The sequence below is a fragment of the Orcinus orca genome, chromosome 9 (genome assembly GCF_937001465.1).
Source record: "Orcinus orca chromosome 9, mOrcOrc1.1, whole genome shotgun sequence".
NCBI lineage: Eukaryota > Metazoa > Chordata > Mammalia > Artiodactyla > Delphinidae > Orcinus > Orcinus orca.
This window is the reverse complement of record NC_064567.1, coordinates 5617464-5636969: the sequence shown is the minus strand read 5'-3', so window position 1 is coordinate 5636969 and position 19506 is coordinate 5617464. Positions and strand designations below refer to the sequence as shown.

At 49.9% G+C, this 19506-nt stretch overlaps 1 protein-coding gene and 1 long non-coding RNA gene across 10 annotated transcripts in view; one reads left to right on the top strand and one right to left on the bottom strand.

The window, feature by feature from the left end:
• Positions 1-19506, bottom strand: part of PRKAG2 (protein kinase AMP-activated non-catalytic subunit gamma 2) — a 277321-nt gene that overhangs the window by 21113 nt on the left and 236702 nt on the right. For 7 of the 9 annotated variants that reach the window (XM_012537262.3, XM_033408363.2, XM_033408364.2 and 4 more), the window contains 3 exons: positions 18254-18360; positions 1886-1967; positions 794-852 (listed from right to left, as the gene is read on the bottom strand). In XM_012537262.3, the coding sequence (XP_012392716.1) occupies positions 794-852; positions 1886-1967; positions 18254-18360 (248 nt within the window). The remainder of the gene's footprint in view (positions 1-793; positions 853-1885; positions 1968-18253; positions 18361-19506) is intronic. The other 2 variants (XM_033408362.2, XM_049715163.1) reach the window with 1 other exon arrangement.
• The window catches only part of LOC125965488 (uncharacterized), a 176801-nt gene that overhangs the window by 64983 nt on the left and 92312 nt on the right, over positions 1-19506 (top strand). The window lies entirely within an intron of this gene.

Here is a 19506-nt window from a genome sequence, read left to right as displayed (position 1 = left end):
AAAAAACAAACAAAAAAAACACCAACTCAAAAAAACCAAACACCAAACAAGCTGGTAGAATCACAAAAATCACAGTGTTAGATAAAGGCCATATGTAGTTTTCAAACTATGCTCTTGTAAAACAGTTGGACCAGGAACCAGGGATCTGCCACTAAAATTAGCCAGTAGCAGTCTTTTCTTAAGTGGCAGAAAAATGTCAAAACTGAATTTCTCCAATTTTAATTTTTACTTCTTTAGAAGCACAGAGTCCGTGTATTTCTTTTGTAAAATTTCAGGGGTAACTGCATAAGGCCCGGGAGTCAGGCCCGTGTTGTTCTCATCTCCACTGTGGGCTTCACTGGGCACAGCCACCCCTGGTCTGGAAGGGTGCGAGGGGCCTCCTTCATTCACGGGTCCAGGCAGATCTCAACACTACGGCATGCCCATAATGCCGTTAAAGAGCAGAAATATAATGGAATGTATAGACTATCCAGGCAATAAATAAGCACACAGAATCCCACTAACCTGAGGACTCCTGAAAGCTGAAGAAAGAGGCTATTGCCTTTCATACTTCCTGCGACTACCTTCTTAAGCTTCAAATATCAGACTGATTTACACTGAGGTTTCCTGCACATTATATATATTTGGAAAAATCAACCACTGGCACCACCAAGTCGGTACCAAAAAAGAAAAACACAAAATCTTAAAACACACGCACACACACACACACACACACACACACACACAGAGCTCTAAATACGTACAGAGAAATATATAGCTCCACTTACTTGACATAAGGATTTCTGGCACTTACCATGGGTGACTTATAGTATCTATGAAGTATATTAATGAAATCTGTAATTGTTAGCATTCCTGGAAGAAAGAATTATATATTAAACGTAAAACTATGAAAACATTAAAGGAAAATTTCAGCTGATAAGCAAACCTGGAGTATTTATTTACTAGACAGCCTTAAAGACTACCAGCACAGCTTAATATATTATTTAAAACTGTTAATCTGTTAATTATCTACACCACATTAAGATACACAAATTTAGCTGAAATTAAACCTGATAGTAATTAATGGAATTAATCACAGTAGTTGGCAATTCACCAAGACAAAACTTTCTGAATGTTATTAAACATCACAAAAGACTTGTGGCTACATGTAAATAATTTAGGATACTTTAAAATAAGATAAAGTATCCCATAAGCTCTAGAAACATAACACTTTTGGTAGCACTTGGATTGTTTTCTGAGAATCTTCCTAAAAACAGCGCCTTTCACAGGCACAATTTACGAAGGGCCCACTGTGTGCCGGACACCAGGACTACAGAGGTGAAGGCGTGAACCTCTCCCCTGAGGCAGCTGCAGCCCGAGGGGCGGCGGACACCGAGTGCCATTTCAGAATGATGCGATGCCTCCTAAGAGGGACGACACCCATTGTCCACTGTGATTCATAAGATGAGAAAATTATGGAGCTTAGATACTGTGAGTTACGTGGTATTTTTAATAGCGTAACAACGCTTTAATAGCGTAACAACGCTTTTTACCAATCACGTTTCCATCGTTTCATCTGCTGTGTCAGGAAAGTGCTCACCGGGGAGGGAGCGGGGATGGCCCGCGGCAGGACCGCAAGCGGAGGGACCGACAGGGAGGGGTCGGGCCTCAGCCTTGGGACGAGGGGACCGGCAAGGGCACCGAGGAGGCTTCAGAGCCAAAACGGCGCTGAATCTAAAGAAACTCCACACAGGTACATAGATGTTTTGAATTCACTCGCAGTCCCACCGCACAGGATGTAAAAGCAAGGCTGTCCTTCGATTGGTAACATGTCTACTAGGCTGCACTCCAAACCAGCACTTTAGAGCTAACTCAGGCTTTCAGATCCCCGGCCCCTGCCGCTTACCTACAAAACTTTGTCTTTTACTCTCCCACAGAGGCGCTGCTCGGACACCGTTGGCTACTAGGGCAAAGAAGGCCTTTTTAACCTAAGACCAATGAGAGAGACAACACGCATTTTTAGTCTATATATATGCAGGGAGAAAAATACCTTCCACTGAAACACTCAACCAAATCTTACCAGTTAAAAATAACTGAATTTATTAACATTAGCAATATGCTTTTGTATTATATTGAAAGGTATATAGAGATTATTTTTTCAAACTGAAACAATGCAATCAGAGAGACTTTATGTAATTAAAACCACACAGAAGAATTAAACTTCAAAGGTTTGTTTTTTTCGGGCCACGCCACACAGCTTGCGGGCTCTTACTTCCCCAACCGGGGACTGAACCCGGGCCCTCGGCAGTGAAAGCGCCGACTCCTAACCACTGGACCTCCAGGGAATTCCCCAAACTTCCGAGTTTGCTCTTTCCTATATGTGGTTATTAGTTCATTCAGAAATACTGAAGTTCTATCAAAGTACCTGAAATGAAAATTTGTTTTTCATATGTTCAATAACAAAACAAGCAGCATTCCCCCTTCATTTCCCTGAGGTTGAGAAAGAGAAGGAATGAAAGATGTAATATATTCCTACTTTTGTATCTTCTTGAGACAGACATTCACTGTGTGCCTATTATGGGCTGGGCCCTGTTCAGAGTAGTTCACATACAGTGTCTCCCTGAGCCCTCGGGACAAACACCCTCCGGGACACCGTGACAGGCAGCAGAGGTGATGATCTATTAAAAGCCAAAAGCTCAATGCTGAAAATGACCTCTAAATACAGACAGCAAATAACATATGGAAAATGGTTCAATTTTACTGATAATCAAAGAAATGAAAATTAAAGCAAATTTAAAGTACCATTTATGGCTGCTGAATAAGCCAGTATGTTTTCGTTATAGCGCCCGACACAAGTGCAGTTGTAAAACCACTGGTGGCTCCATGAATTGTTAGAATAGTTTTTGAGCCACAGCTCGTATCAAGAATCACAAGAATATTCATACTGTTTGTGTACTAGCTTTTCCTCTGTTGAATTACTTACTCATACAGAAATTTTAGGAGTAGGATTCCTGAATCAGAGATGTTCAATTATGTGGCATTATTTCTAACACTGAAAACTGGAGAAAGATCTGCCTCCAACAAAACTTGCTAAATGTTGGTATACCAGTGAGAAAAAAGCATCAAATAGTATAACTGTGAAGATTACGTTGAAGTAAAAAAAAAAAAGGTTTACGGCAGTGAAAACGCAGACTATAAAATTACGCATTATAATTATATAAAACATGTATTTACACAGAAAAGATCAACGAGAAACAAGCAAAAAAATTAAACTTCTATATTACGGAGCTGACGCAGTGGAAGTGTATCTCTTAAAATTATTTTTATTCTGGGGTACAGTTTATCTTTTTTACTCAGAAAGAAAAAGGTTATTTTCTCACCCACTATACTCCGAAACCCCTTGTTAACTTAATAGTGAAAAGAGAGGATTTTAGGAAACTAGAGCTTCAAGTCAGAGTAGAAGTAATAACTCGGCACCTGTTTCTGCCCTTACTGTGACTCATTTTGCCTCTATCTAGAATGACTTATGCAGGTGCCTGGTTCACCTGCACAAGGGCAGAAGGACGGCTGCTGGGTGAGGGGGACTCTCATTAGTCATTTTCCACACTTGTCTTAGCCGAGTCCAGCATTGTCCTGAGTACGGCAGGGACTCCATCAATCTGTTGAACAAACTGGCAGGAAACTAGGAAGAGGAGGTGAGCAGAGCCAACCCAAGGGCACGAGAGCCAGACAGTAACTGAATGGCATCCACAAATGGGTAAAATGGTTTCTGAACCACAGCTTGTATCAAGAATCACAAAAATATTCACACTGTTTGTGTAACTAAATGGCATTCAGGGACGGTGTGCCGGTGTGAATGGTCTATTTCTACCTTGACGATGCTCTGGGAATCCTTGACTGTGGGCCTAGAAAATATTATAAAAGAATATGGGGGAAAGTCATGGATGAACGGATTCTGAAACACATTAAATATCTGCTTAGCTTGTTTTTCTAACTGGCTGGAGTAGGCAGGGAGTGGGGGCACTTTTAAAACCACAAACTGCTTACTGTTTCCTCCAAAATAACAGATTTAGCAGAGAAAACCAGTATTAAAATCATTCATCAGGATCACTCACGTAACCCTAAGTGACCACAGCTGTTGAAAAGCCACTCCGGAAAGTTCTGGTTTGGCCATGATGAAGTAGCTGAAAACAACCGCACGAGTTGGACAAAACATACAAATCCCCGTTAGAAAGCACTGGCGGGCAGCACGCAGGCAGGATTCAGGGAACTACAATTCTTGAGAGAAAAGAAAGATATGAACTGAGCTACAAAATTCTGGAATTTTTCCAAAGGCATTTTCCAAATCATGTTCAAATAGGCGACTTTCAATAGAAAATCTGAATCTATCAAAAGCATCAGATAGAACCCAGGCAGGAAAAATACAAAGAAAACCACACCCAGCACATCATAGGTAAGATGCTAAAAATCAAAAGCAAAGAGAAAACCAGCCAGAGGGAAGAAGAGACATTAACTTCCAAAGGAGCAGCAATCAGACTGATGGCAACACCAACAGAAGCAGGGCCTAACTTTAACACTCAATGTAATGACTGTTCTTTCAGGAACAGAGAAAATCCTGCTTCCCCACAATAACTTCTCTTACCTGCTACCTACAAGCTCTTAAACAGCCCCTAAATGCTCCAAGTTAGTTACTAAAGGGGCTTCAAGGCCTCTGCACACAAAACACAAGGACATGCCCGCACAGCACTGACTCTCTCAGGTACCGAAGACGGACAGGCCAGGGACGCAGAGGGTGGGGTGGTGATGTGTGCCGACCTCAGGTCATCCTGAGGATACACTGCTGATGTCACGTGAGGGAAAAACCCAGGGAAGCAGCTGTCCAGCGGCAAAGGGGACATGAAGAGTTCAAGGTGAAAAGTGCCTTCACTTCTGCACAAGAAGGTATTAATAAAACAACCAGATGCTAAGGAAAGTACTTGGAGTGAAGCAAAAAAGCCTCCTAGTGGCTTCAGTGGGCGAAGCTGCAGGACCAACTGGACAGACTGACTTTTCGTCAGCTCAGGTCCTTAACCCTCTCTGAGCCTCAACATTCTTAGCTACAAGATGGGGCTAACAGATAGCGCTTTCCTCACAAGGGCATGTTTTTTTTGTTTTTGTTCTTTTCATTTTTTGGCCACGCCGCACGGCTCGCAGGATCTCAGTTCCCTGACCAGGGGCTGAACCCGGGCGCTCGACAGTGGAAGTGCTGAATCCTAACCACTAGGCCACCAGGGAACTCCCGCAAGTGCGTGGACTAACCAGACTTGCTATGAAGAGCTGAAAAGAATAAGAGCTTTAATTTTCCACTCTCTACTGGCAGACCAGAAGCAGAGAATGAGTTAGTTTTAATTTCAGCCACACAAACTGTTGACAGGTCCACACGTCATGGAGGGAGTCACAATTCCACCCTCCAGAGACCCGACAGAACTCCCTAAAGTGGACAAGACGTGCTCATAGCACCTTAGCGGGGGACGTCTCAGCGTCCCCAGATCAGCAGCCCTGCCTGCTGCTGTGGTTTGACTGCAGCCTCTGCAGGGACGAAACCTTCTAAACTTGGCTTTCTCAGCACCACGTGCACGGAGTGTTTGAGGGGCAATTTAAAACCCCGCTCAGGAAACTCCTCGATTACAGAAGGCACAGTGTGTCACCAGCGAACCATCAACAGGCTGAAAGAGGACTGGCGCAGTCTACTTCTAAGGGAAAAACTCTAGGGGCCTTGAGTGCCTCTGAAAATTTCTTTCAACTGATAACGCAATTTGCTCAAACTGTTACCAATTAAAAATTTTATATTTTAATAGGATTTTCTTTTTTCTTTTTTATAAATTTATTTATTTACTTTTGGCTGCACTGGGTCTTTGTTGCTGAGCACGGGCTTTCTCTAGTTGCGGCGAGTGGGGGCTACTCTTCGTTGCGGTGCGTGGGCTTTTCACTGCGGTGGCCTCTCTTGTTGCGGAGCATGGGCTCTAGGTGCGCAGGCTTCAGTAGTTGTGGCTCATGGGCTCTAGAGAGCAGGCTCAGTAGTTGTGGCGCACGGGCTTAGTTGCTCCACGGCATGTGGGACCTTCCCAGACCAGGGCTCGAACCCATGTCCCCTGCATTGGCAGGCAGATTCCTAACCACTGCACCACCAGGGAAGCCCTTAATAGGATTTTCAAACAACCAAATGTGATAATCAGCTAAGTAAAGAGGAAAATAAAAGTCTAATATAAAAATTTTTTTTTTTTTTTTTTGCGGTACGCGGGCCTCTCCACTGCTGTGGCCTCTCCCGTGGCGGAGCACAGGCTCCGGACGCACAGGCTCAGGGGCCATGGCTCACGGGCCCAGCCGCTCCGCGGCATGTGGGATCTTCCCGGACCGGGGCACAAACCCGTGTCCCCTGCATCGGCAGGCGGACTCCCAACCACTGCGCCACCAGGGAAGCCCTATAAAAATGATTTTTACAAAGGGTAAGCCGGCCTTAGTCGCGCTAAGAGATTCTGGCAATCTAAATGCCAAGTAGCACATCTGTGTTCCCCAAAAATGGGAATCTGATTCCTCTAATGCTTCCCTGCTTTCCATACACAGTTTTACCCTGATTCTCAATAATTAAATTAACTGTGGGGCTTTTAAAATTAATGCTGATGCATAGCTAAAGCTCTTTAAAACTGTTCACTACAGTTTACTAAGTTTTTACATCAGAGCTCGTCAAATGGATTTCACAACACCTGATGGCGTCTCCCCTGAGCAAGGATGGGCCCAGCTTCTCAGGTTTGGTCTCCAAGACCCTCTGCGATGCAGCCCCAGCCTGACCCCTACGGTCCAGCCGACTCCTCAGTCTGTGAACTTATCTTCCGTTGTGTTGGCTGTGTCACAATGTTCCTTCTACTTCAAACGGACTTACCTTCTGCTCCACCTGTTAAAGCCCAGTTTGCCTGTAACTTCTAAGTCCTCAACACAACCTACCCACGTCATGCCCGGCCGAGTCGAATCCCTCCTCTCCTCCCGCAGGACCTCATGTATCTCCTTCCTGGAGTTTCCCTCGTGGCTCCTTAGGTTTAAACGTGGCAGAGAAACATCTCTGACATCTCTTCCTCTTGAAAAGTTATTCTCAAACTACAGGGAGTATAAACTAGAAGGAGAATGAGCGAGGAGATGCCAGGACGAGAAGCGGGTGGAGCACGGTTCACGCTGACCAAGAGGAGGAACCGCGTGGGGAGGGGCGGGGAGAGGAGCCCACTGATCCCCCCGACCTGGAAGACCCACGACTGGAGGCTCCGATGCTTGGGCAGGGGCAGGGCTGAAAACAAACAGGAAGATTGTTTCAAATCAGGTCATGACCAAAGCCACCCGCCATCACCATCAAAGGATTATTTTCCTGGAGAAACTGCTTCAGAAATAAACTACACAGAGATGAACGTTTGGGGGCTTCCAATGAAAAAGACGGTGGCCCAACACTCTTCAGTGAGACCCCCCCAGGCAGAAGCTCCCCTGTGATCACCCCCCAGCTGTCGGTGCTCACTCTTAATTACGAGCCACTCGACACAACCTTGAACGTTGCAGCTGCACAACTTCTAGTTTTGAATACGTCTCACTGGATGGGTTAAGAACAAAGAAGCTTCTAAGAAGTAGAAAAGTAATGAGAGAAGGAGACAGGATAAGAATATTAAAGGATCAATTCAGGGGGCCCAAGATCTCCCAACTGAAGTTCCAGAAGAAAGGAAACAGCAGGAAGAGAATCTCGGAACGAACAGCACAGTGAACACGGACCGAGTGACACGTGTGTCAGGTCCAAAGGCCCATCGGGTGCCTGGCTCACAAGTGGAAAAGACCACAACCAGGCGCCCGGCATGGAAGCACCAGAGATAGAGAGAAAACCCCAAAAGCTTCCGAGGGGGAAAACCGCACATAAAAAGATGGAGATTAAAGAAGAGAAAAACCACGACAGCTGTCTCTTCAGCGACACTGGCAGCTAAAAGCAATGGGACGCCTTCGAAATTCTCAACCGACCTCGTGGAATCCACACACAGCCTACAGATTAAGTGTAAGTAGCTAACTCTCAGGCATCTTTTCCTGGGACGTGTACGGACAGCGTTTGCACCCCCTGATGGAGCTGGAGAGCGTTCGACGAGGCCACAGGGTTGGGATTAGTGTCCGTATGAGAAAGACCAGAGCTCTCGTGCGCTCCAGGCAGCTGTCTGCAAGCCAGGAAGAGAGGCCTCGCCAGGAACTGACGCCACCGGCACTTGGTCTTGGACTCTCAGCCTCCAGGGCTGGGGGAGAAATTCCTGTGAAGCCTGCCAGCCTGCAGGGTTTTGTTATGCAGCCCGAGTGCACTAGGGCCGGAAGCTCCCGGAGAAAGTGCTCCGCCAAAACAGAATAAAGCAGGAAAGCAGAAAAGCATGTGTTCAAAAATCAGGAGAGGGTGGAGGCAATTCCCACCATGAACCAGTGAAAGTCTCAGGTGACGGTGACGGGCAAGAAGACGCAGAGCCGCAGGCGTGGCTCCAAGTAGGGCTGGAAATGTGTGGGCCAAGTCCGGCTGCACAGGAAATCCCACTGAGAAGTCAGCCGGTGGGAAAAGCCTTAGGTGTTCAAAGAAAATAAAAAACGGAAGAATTCCAAGCTCCAGGAACAACACTGAGCTGTACAAATAGGAAATGTAACCACGTAAACCACTGGGCCCAGTGACACAGTCAAATGAATGAAAGCACCCCGGTACTGAGATAGTGACACCGGGTGTGAGGGGAGGAAGGAAGCCACACAAGGAACAAAGAACCCAGCTACCGAATTAGGGAGGAAAACGTGTCTAAAACTGATGAATCAAGGTAATGTGGCAGTGAACGCCAGATTTAACAGCTGAACTGTCGGTTCTGGGGAGTATGACGACAAGGGCGTAAGGAACAGGGACTGCTGTTTTCAGGTAAGCTTTTCTCGTACCACTTTTAAACTGCGTGACGCTTAAAACCACGGCCCGTGCTTCTGGGTTAACAGTCTGCTGGCTGTCGGCATCAGCAGGTCCCGCCCCGCGTGAGCCTGATGGGGGCGGGGCCGCGTCAGGTCGCCCTCACGCCGCCACAGTTCTGAGCCCCCAGCCTTATGCTCTTCTGCGACGCGCTCTAATTCCCACTGCTCCGGGTGGCAGGTAGTTTCATTAGGCCTAGGAATAATTCAGCTTACGGAGGACTCTTTCTGGATATGGGTTATTATTCGCTCTCTCTCCTGGTTTCAAGTCATCTGTCGATTAGAGGATGCGGTCAACAAAGTCGGTATTCAAGTCATTGTTCCAGAGGCTGCCGAGCTTAGAGTGGAAGCATCTTAAGGCGCCCCAGCAGTGTCTTACCCAGAAAGCAGAGCCTGGCTCGCACGTGGTTTATTTGAGAACGTGGTCCCGGGGGCGGGAGTGACACAGGCTAGCAGGGGAGCCAGTGTCAGTGTGTGAAGGGTGGTGGAGCTGGCCGCGGGACAGGGGCCTGGCAGGGGCTCGACGGCACTCCTCCCCGAGCGTGCGAGGCAGGGGCGTTTCCCCACCTGCTCATCCCCGCTGGTTACGGAAGCGGGGGTGCCGCCCACCACGCCTGCAGGGCTGGCTGCAGTAGCAGGTGGCCCGGCCCGCGAGAGGCATCCAGTACAGCTAGAAACCTCGCTCCAGGCAGGCTGCGATTTCACTGACGTTCCCCTAAGGTCCGTAAGCCAGCAGTTCACTGAGCTGCCAAGATACACTTCTGCATCTTCTCCATCAGGACAGGGCACGAGGCTCTGTCAACCGTCAAGATGAAACCCAGATTCGCCTTTCACGGTATTACCACATCTACGAACAGCCCCAAAAGGAAATCAGGTTCATCTCCCCGACTTTCTGGGGTCGGTTCGTGATAGGTTTCCAGAGATTACTACTTTTATTACTTTATGAATAATTCATTCAAACACCTTACCTGGGAATGACACATTTCCCACCGTTTTCTGAGGACTCTTTTTCCTCTCACCTGGAACCTCGGGCGTCAGGCCTCAGACCTGTTCTCCACCATTCTTCCACTCCCACTGAGAGCCTGCATCCTGATTAAACTAGGGATCAGAAAGCAAACAGGCACCTCCTACCGTCCACACCTATCCTGGGCTGTAACTTCTTCTAATCACCATTCACTGTACTTTTTCCGTTTTGAAGATCATTTTCCTTGATAATGAAAAAGCACAAAACGGGCTGAAGAGTTTCCCTTCCTCTTTATCAGCACCTGCAGCATGAATCTTGAGCAACAGAGCGAACCCTTATCTTTCTTGCTTCTAAAGCCGGCGAGCACCTGCTTCCCGCTTGTGGATCTCGATCCTAACCCCAATTAAGAGGACCCTGGGCAGCCCCCTCCTAGTCATGCCCTTCTTCAACTTACTTATATGCTCGTCTTTCTATATTTTCTACATGTTCTTCTAAAAACCCGTGTTTGGCAAACAGCCACTTATTTGGACACTTGCCTGTATTCTCTTTCATTGGCACTATTAAAATCGTATCAATTGGAATGATTTGAACTATAAAACAAAGTAATAGTGGATTATAACCCAATGGAATATATATATATATATATATATATATATTCCATAAACGTATGCCGACACAAATGACTGAATAAATAAGTGAAAGGAAGGAACACGTGTCCTTTGCAGAAGAATTCCAACTATCTTGCATAGCCCTCAACTCCCCACTCCTTACGTGTGGGTGGTGCAGAGTGACCTTCTCCTAAAGAGGACAGTATGGGAAACAGGAACTTTACAGTAAAGAAACCTGATAGACATACCGCAGCCAGGTGACTGAGGTTAAGATCGACAGCGATAAGCAGTAAGCAGGTCTGATATGACGTGAGGAGCACTTTACCTCTGTGGTCTTCCTTCCAAAGCCCATAATCCAAGTCTGGTCATGAGAAAAACACATCTGACAAATTCCATTTGGGGGCAGCCTACAGCACACCTGGCCAGCTCCTCAAAACTGTCAAGGTTCCCAAAAGCCAGGAAGTCTGAGAAACTGTCACAGCAAAGGGGAGCCTAAGGGGACGTGACGACTAAATGCTAACAGTAACTTGGATGCGATCCTCGAGCAGAAAAATGACATCAGGAAAGACACAGGGAAATCTAAACAAACTATGAACTTCAGGCAATAACTACGTATCAATACTGGTTCGTTAACTGTGACAAATGTGACCATACTAACGTAAGATGGCAAGAATGGAGCGAACCGGGTGTGGGGTATATGGGAACGACCTGTACTATCTTCACAACTCTTCTATCAATCTAAAAAAGTTTATTAAAAACGCTGTTAGTAGAATGTTGCTAGAAACACACATTCCCTCACACTGCCATCGTGAGGGAAGGCCCATGTGACTCTCAGTGCTCCCGTCGCCCCCTAGTCCTGGAAGTGATGATTCCACTGTGCAATTCTATTTACTCTGGAGCCTTCCATACCTCCTGAGAAGTTACCATTTAGAACCTGAAGGCACTAAACCATACCTATCAGTACTATCTGCGCTGCCAGACTTCTTCGGAAGGGATGGTATGTGTTCTCTACTCCGCCATTTACTAAATTACTGTCTCTCAGCCCCAAACCCTCCCTTCTGGCTCTGCTTCGTGACACTGGGACCCTGTGGACCACATCTCAAGTCTGCCATGGGCTCTACTGCAGCCTGACAGGAGGGAGGCCAGCGAGGACTGGAGGGCTGGGCTGAAGACGGGCTGCTTCACCCGATGACCACCTGTATCGGTGTGCGAGGGCGGACACAACCGAGCACCATGAACTAGGGGCACAAACGACAGAGACTGATCGTCTCACAGTCCTGGAGGCTGGAAGTCTGAGATCAGGGTGTCAGCAGGCTTGGTTCCTTTTCTGTGCAGAAAGAGCTGTTCTAGGCTTCTCACCTGGCCACTGGTGGTGTGCAGGCACGCCCCGACACCCCTGGGCTTGCACACGCGTCACACTGATTTCTGCCTTCATTGTCACCGGTACTCTCCCCGTATGCAGGATTCTGTGTCCATATCTCCCCTTTGTATAATGACGCCAATCACGGTGGACTATAGGACCAACGCCTTCGTGACTAATTACCTCTTAGTGGCCCTACGTCCAGGTAAGGTCATGTTCCGCAGCGCCTGGAGGTTAGGACACAGGAGTGTGGGGAGAGGGCCCGGCCCGGCGCACATCCCTACCTGGGGGCTTCCCGCCTGCCGGCCGCTCCACCTGCTTCCCTCCTGCAGCAGCAGCGGCTGAGTCCCGCCTGAGCGGCCTCCCCACGCTCTCCCCCCACCGCCTGCCGCCGAGGCACAGCCCCAGCCAGAGGCGGCCCCTCGGAAGGCGCCACAGGCTCTTCCTTACCTCCACGATGCCCCAGAGCAGCGGTTTTCGAGCCGCAGAGCGCTAGAACCAGAACTGCTGGAAGGACTCGGTAAGACACGACCACTGGGCCTCACCATGACTTTTGGTTTAGTGGGTCTGAGGTGGCCTGACGGTCTGTGTGTCCCGGAATTTCCTAGTGATGCTACAGCTGCAGGTCTGAGAACGCTGCCTCAGAGGTCAGTACTTACCCTGTCAGTGACCCAGTTGACTTACGTCCAATTACCACTGGTTTATGTTAGTTTTCTGTTCAACAGCTGCTATGGCTTCTGCGTCCTGACTGGACCCTGAATGATACAGAAGCGCACGCACCAGGCAGCGTTCTGGGGACAGAGGGTTTGGGACCGGGCGCATGTCTTTGGGCCTGAACACAGTGCTGAGCTCTGGGTCAGCGGGGACTCAGACCCCCAGCGACCCCGGGCAGGCAGCGGCATCGAGAGGGAACAAGCATCACCTGTGACCGTGGTGTCCCTGCCCAACTCTGCAGCCGCCAGAGGAGAGCAGGGGCCAGGGGCTGCTGCACTAGCTATCACTGCAGCGAAAGGAACATGGGATCTGGTGTGGGCAGAGTCCTGCCAGAGGATGGGGCTCACACACCGGGGAAAGGACAAGCTCTGACTGGGGACTCTCGGTCACCGAGAACCTGGCAGCCTCTATGGCAGCCCTAAAAAGCCCTTCTCTTGTAGCTACCAGGCTGACCTTTCCCAAATCCAACACAAAATGTAATTCTGCGGGACTCCGAGAGTCACCACCCCGAACTCACAGTCTCCCTGGTCTCTGACGTGAAAGCCGGGGCACTGGTTTGGAAGGAGTGCAGGAGGAGCCCTGGAACCCAGCACAGCCACAGGGCTGGACTCGGACGAAGCAGAGATTCCTGAATGCCAGAGCGACTCCGAGCCTCCCTTGGCAGTGGAAACGGCTGGCTGCGTGGTGTCAGAATTGCCTTTCTTTGCCTGGAAGCCCAGCAGCAAGTGTTCCTGGGCAGACGCCTTGCACGGGGTCACTCGTTCTCCATTCTCCAGACAACCACAGCTGCCTCTGCGGCCCCGAGACCTGTGACTGGGGACAGACTCCAGCCTGCCCCCGAGAGGGGGCCTCACACATGGAAACAACGATAAAGCTCCGCTATTTCATATCTGCAGAAACCTGGGAAGTAAGTGTGGGAATAGCTTCTAATAATATTAGACCAAGGAGAGGGAATTGAACACTGGATACGGTAGGGTTTATTGACACAGGTGGATTTACCAGAAATGTGGATTTAATGTTTAGTGCATGCCACTGGGAACGGCTCTGAAGCTTTCTGAGTTGACTGCCTTGAAATACAGGGCATTGCTGAGTGCATGTTTGAGAAGGCCGGGATGCCAGAACTTCGGAGGCCTAACGAGGAAGAGTGAACCCACAGGCTCAGGGAGATTTCAGCACGTGCGGCCTGCACACCCAGCCCTCAGCTACCTTCCCCCAAAGGGCCCCGAGGTCACAGCCTCCCCAGGTTTCTGAGAAATGTCTGCGTGCGGGGACCCCTACCCCCTGAGAAGCTGCGTGCTGGCTGCGCTCTGCAGGGGGCAGCACCGTGACGGCCTCACTGATGCCAGTGTGGTGGCAGGTCCTGAGGGAGCAGGGCAGGCTCGTGGCCAGGGGTGAGAATGTTCTGATTCGCAGACGGTTTGGTCGTGGCTACCCAGTTACAGCATCCCTAGAAGTGAGACAGATGCATGGCCCTCTAAAGGGTTGCCTGATCTACGTAACAAGAGAAATTCTCAGTCCAGGGGCCAAAACCCCAACCGGAGTCACCAACATGGAGTCTTGTCCTCTCACCGTTTCCAGACCTGAGCCGCTCTCAGACCCAAAGCCCGTTCTGAGGGGCGCGGGGTCCCCCGAGGACAGTGCCCCGCCCAGGACGTGCCGTTCCTCCTGTCCCACTTCCTAGGATGACTGAGCACTGGGGAAAAGGAGACGCAGACTTTCCAGGGTGACCGGATGCTGGCTCTGAGTGGACGCTAATTCCTAGAACCCCAAATGCCACCACGGTCACTGGTCAAAGGCAGGGCTTACAGTCAGTCAGGTGACAGACGGAGTCGCAGCCAAGGTCAAGCACAAGGAGCTCACGGGGCTGCAGGCCACACCGTGGTTACCCGCTCAGTCCTGAGCATGTCATTGGATCCCTACACTGGCTCTCGGACCCACGGGGCGAGGATATCGTGCCGAGGAGGCCCAGGGAGGACACCCCTGAAGCTACCAGATTGGCAAGCCAAGCACAGCAGAGCATCCCTGGGGAAGTGCGCAGATGGAGAGGCTGACCGTCACACCCCAGGGAAGCTGCCCGTCTGGCTGGGACCGCATCTCCCACAGTGACTGGATTCCTGTAACTCCAGACGCAGCATCGCAGGGCCCTGCAGCCATCAGCCGCGCACGCTTTTTCTCTGTACCAACGTACAAGGACCCCGAGAAGCAGTCTGCCTTGACATTGCATGGCACACTCGCACACCCTCACCTCTGGCTCTCTGACTGCACGCAGTCTGCAGAGATGCTGACCACCCCACAGGCCTCACGTCCCACGGTCCCGTGACATCGATGACACAGTGCTGACGGGTCTGATGGGCAGGAAGTGGCAATGCTTCAGACGCCTCGGTGTGACATCGGCCAGCCAGCCAGTGAGGGAGGCCACAGCCTGGAGCGTTGGAGAGACCCCCATGCCACTCAGGCTGCTGCCCGCACCCCTGCCACCCTTGGCAGGTCTCCGCAAGCGGCACACACCGTGTCTGAGTGCTGCTCTGACACGGTCAGAGTGAGTCTTCACAGGGGCCCAGAGCTAGACACAGCTCTGCGGCAGGGCAGGCCCCTCATCCACCCGGGCCTGGGGCCCCCGCGAGGCCGAGCTGGGGACGCCGAATGAGGCCCCCATCAGGCACCAGCAGGACATTCACTGGGTTTTTGGAACAAACAAACAAAGAGCAAAAAGCCATGCCTTCGTCTGCAGGTAATTCTTTTCCTCTTGAGAAACAGTTCCTGGCTTACTACGGGGCCCTGGTCGGGAAGGAACAACTCAGCTGAGATGCCGAGTGACCGTGCAAGCCGAGCGGGTGGCGTCTGCCCCGTCCAGCCTGAGCCCCGGGCGCCCCGCGACACAGGGTGAGGGAGCCGGTGGGAGTCGGGCATCACCCCCTCCCTCAGTCACACCGCAGTCGGGGCTCCGGACGACTGCCAACGCCGAGGGAGAACCAGGCGGGCCCAGGGGGAGGGACGCGACTCTAGGACGTGCACTGGGCTCCGGGGCACCAGGACCAAGGCGCCATCTCTCACACCGATGCGAGACTAAGCACTGAGCGACAGGACCCTGGGGCGCGTCACAGCCCCGCCTGCGGGAGGCCCATGGGCCTCACAGAGGCCGAGCTGGAGGCTGAGGGCGCGGCCGCCTGGGGCGAGCGGCCCTTCTCTCCCTCTCTTCTCCATTGTCTGCGACCCCGTTTTCAGTTCACCTGTGAACAGCTGACTCTGGTTCCCAGACCAGCTGTGTCTCTGATACTCTGGGCCCTCAGGGTAACTTGGTCAGAATATAAGTGTTGCTCTGCAACCTGCTTTTTTTTTAACTTAAAAATAAATACCTTAGGGGACATCCCCGGTGGTGCACTGGATAAGAATCCACCTGCCAATGCAGGGGACATGGGTTCGAGCCCTGGTCCAGGAAGACCTCACATGCCGCAGAGCAACTAAGCCTGTGCGCCACAACTACTGAGCCCACGCTCTAGAGCCCGCGAGCCACAACTACTGAGCCCACGTGCCGCAACTACTGAAGTCCACGCACCTAGAGCCCGTGCTCTGCAGCAAGAGAAGCCACCGCAATGAGAAGCCCGCGCACCACAACGAAGAGTAGCCCCCACTCGCGGCAACTAGAGAAGGCCCGCGCTCAGCAACGAAGACCCAACACAGCCAAAAATAAATAAAAAATTAAATCTTAAAAAAAAAAAACCACATTCTCCACAAACGTCTTTTCCGCCCTCCTCGGTGGCTCCACGCTGTCCTATCACACGCGCACACAGGGAGCCGTCTAGGCCACGACCCCACCCAGAGGACGGTCACCTGGTCTCGGGGACGGGCTGTGTCTCCCCTGCTCGCTTCCCTCGTTCTCGAGACACGTCCACGACCACCAACTGCTGTCTGTGTCTAGACAACAGTCGACTCAGCCCTTTCAAACACATCTTTAACTTTGCTGTAACCAGTGCCAACCCCCCCATTTCCATGGTAACCAATTTTAGCTCCTTTAAAGCTTAGAGCCTCAAGGATTCGTGACTTCCAGGAGACAGGCACATGCAGCTTCTATTAATTAGGGAAGTGAGAGTCACTGAGTGACCTCCGATGATCCATAAAGCATCACATTTTTCACGTCTTACTCACTCTGGCTAAATTCTAAATTCAGAAAAGAGTTAATTTTACAACACGGGAAAAGCTGAACAGGAGTGAAAGCAGGTGCAGGGCGTACACGCTGTCATGTGCTTTTCTGTCGGTGGAAAGCGACGGTCAGGACTTTGGAGGGTGGAGCGAGGGTGAGACGGGCTGGTCTACTTCTTTATTTGGGGAATTCAGAATTTCTCGTTACTTTACTATTGAAGTCTGTAGTTACCGTGGTAGAGAATATTTCCTGAAACACTGCACCTGGATGCCTCTCTGTCCTCTTTGTGTCAAAGAATCAGAGTTGTAGAAGGGACCTTGAAGGTTACCTGGTCCGAAGTGAATTTAGCAAAGTCATAGGATTTTAGGCCAATTTAAAAAAAAAAAAATTGGAAAATAAAATTAAGAACTAAGCCATGTCTACATTCTTGAGAATCCTGTGCAGCTGAGACCGAATGCAGGCAAAGTAGCTCCTAGAGCTCAGGCGGCCTCAAGGAAGAGCCACAGGGCGGGCCGCTGGGGGCGCCAGCAGAGCAGGCGGGGGAGGCCTGGGGAGAGGGCCCCGAGCGCTGGGACGAGCTGGCAGGGCCAGGGCACACATCTCCCAGGGCAGCCCTGGACGAGGCTGAAAGAGGCCAGGGTGAACTCGCATAGGCACCTTACCCGCTGGGGTTCCCCTGAGGGATCAGCAGAGGCTGCCCTCCCTGGCCTTTGCCCCTTCCCCTTCTCCCCCAGTCCCCCAGGGGCTCCCCTGGCAGGACGCCCAATTAAAGCGCCCACGGCCCATGAATTCCTGGCTCAGCCTCTACTTTTGGGGAACCCAGGTGAACATAATCCTGCTTGGTAAAGATTGATGTGTAAATCTATACACCAAATGCACACACGTATACCTGTGTATGCACACGTATTTTATTACACCGGATGTACTCTGGTCGTTGCATTGAATGTAGTATTTGGGACTTTTCACATCTGACTGTAAGTCATATTGGTATAAAACGAGTTACAACAAGCATAATTTTCATACCAAAATAATCAGGTTCAAATTTTCTGCTGAAAGAGATCAGCAGAGTTTTCTCTTAGGAGATTACCCACCTGAGCGATGCTTTCTTTTGAACCAGTATTATTTCAACTTCACTGTTCTACTAAATAGCTCAGGCCTTCAGGACGAGCCGAGGGAGGAGGTGCAGCTAGCGGTTAAGGGCTTGGGGCCGGCACGCATCACACAGACCCGAGCGCCAATTCCAGGCCCCGTCACTCACCAGCTCTGTGGGCTGAGTTCTTAAATGCTAGAATGTGAGCAAACTCTAGATAATGAGCTTCCTTATCCGTAAAACAGCACATTCCCCAGAAGGCTGCCATGACGACTGACAACTCAGACAGAACCTCAGCACAGGACCTGACGTGCAGAAAGGACTGGATACTGTCTGCGGGTCCTGCTGGATTTAACTTACCCGACAAAGCAGGCACCAAATAATATACCCCAGATTCAGGGAAACTGGGCACACTCACTTGTAACGTGGTATCAAAGACCACAAGCTTGGAGCTGGTTGGAACGATGTCGTAACACTTGTGTGACCTCATGAATCGCATGTAAACACCACTTTCTGAGTCTTCTGCTAAAAAGGAAAGAAAAAAAAGGCAAACATCAGTAACAGTAAAGAACTTCCTCTATCAGATTAAGAGTATGCAGGGCTTCCCTGGTGGCGCAGTGGTTGGGAGTCCGCCTGCCGATGCAGGGGACGCGGGTTCTAGCCCCGGTCCGGGAGGATCCCACATGCCGCAGAGGCCGCTGAGCCTGCGCGTCCGGAGCCTGTGCTCCGCGGCAGGAGGGGCCACAACAGTGAGAGGCCCGCGTACCGCATAAAAAAATTACAAAAAAAGAGTATGCATGAAAAATCTACTGCTAACAGACAATGGAAAATAAGAAGTGTTTTCCCTGTAAGAGCGAGAAGCTCATGGTGATCAACACTGCTGTCCTCACTAGTACAAGAAGGCAAGAAAAAAAATGAAGGCTACGGATATAAAAGGAAAAAGCAAAACTGTCTTTATTGGCAGACTCTATGATTTTCTACACAGAAAACACCAAAGAATCTACAAGAAAGTTCCCAGATCTAAAAAAAGAGTTTAGCAAGGTCAGAGAATGCAGTTAGCAAAAAACAACAACAAAAAAACATGCCACTGTATTTCTATATACTAGCAAGGAATAACTGGAAATTTAAAAAATCTGAAGGCATCATCTATATAAACATGAAATGGAAATAAGGATCTACACAAGGAGACGAGGAGCCCTGAAAACAGCAACGATGTGAACAAATGCACATAAAGTATCTTTATTATTTAAATTTCTGTAGAAGTTAATTGACAGTTGGCAAAACGAATGACAAGGTACTGTGACCCCAAAGCTGTGCCCGTAGCTGGACAATGGCCCACTGCCCACTGCCCGGGAGGACCTCACTCCTATCTCCTGGTTCACTCAAGGAATACATCTCCAAGAGACCTCTTTGACAATGCCACTAAGCCCACACCCATCTGTTCATTTGGGGAAGATTCAGATTACCTGGGAAATATCCCAGAAGAAAAAAATTACTATATTGTACATACTAATTAGCAAGATGAGTGTTAAACAGCGTGACGCTAACCAAGTTCCTTGACTGCGGAAAGGACCCCTGTTATTCTATTTCCTACTGTGGTAAACAGGCGGTATATGCTGACTGGTTTGCCAATTTCATGATAAACTATGTGAACCACTCCCAAACCTCTAT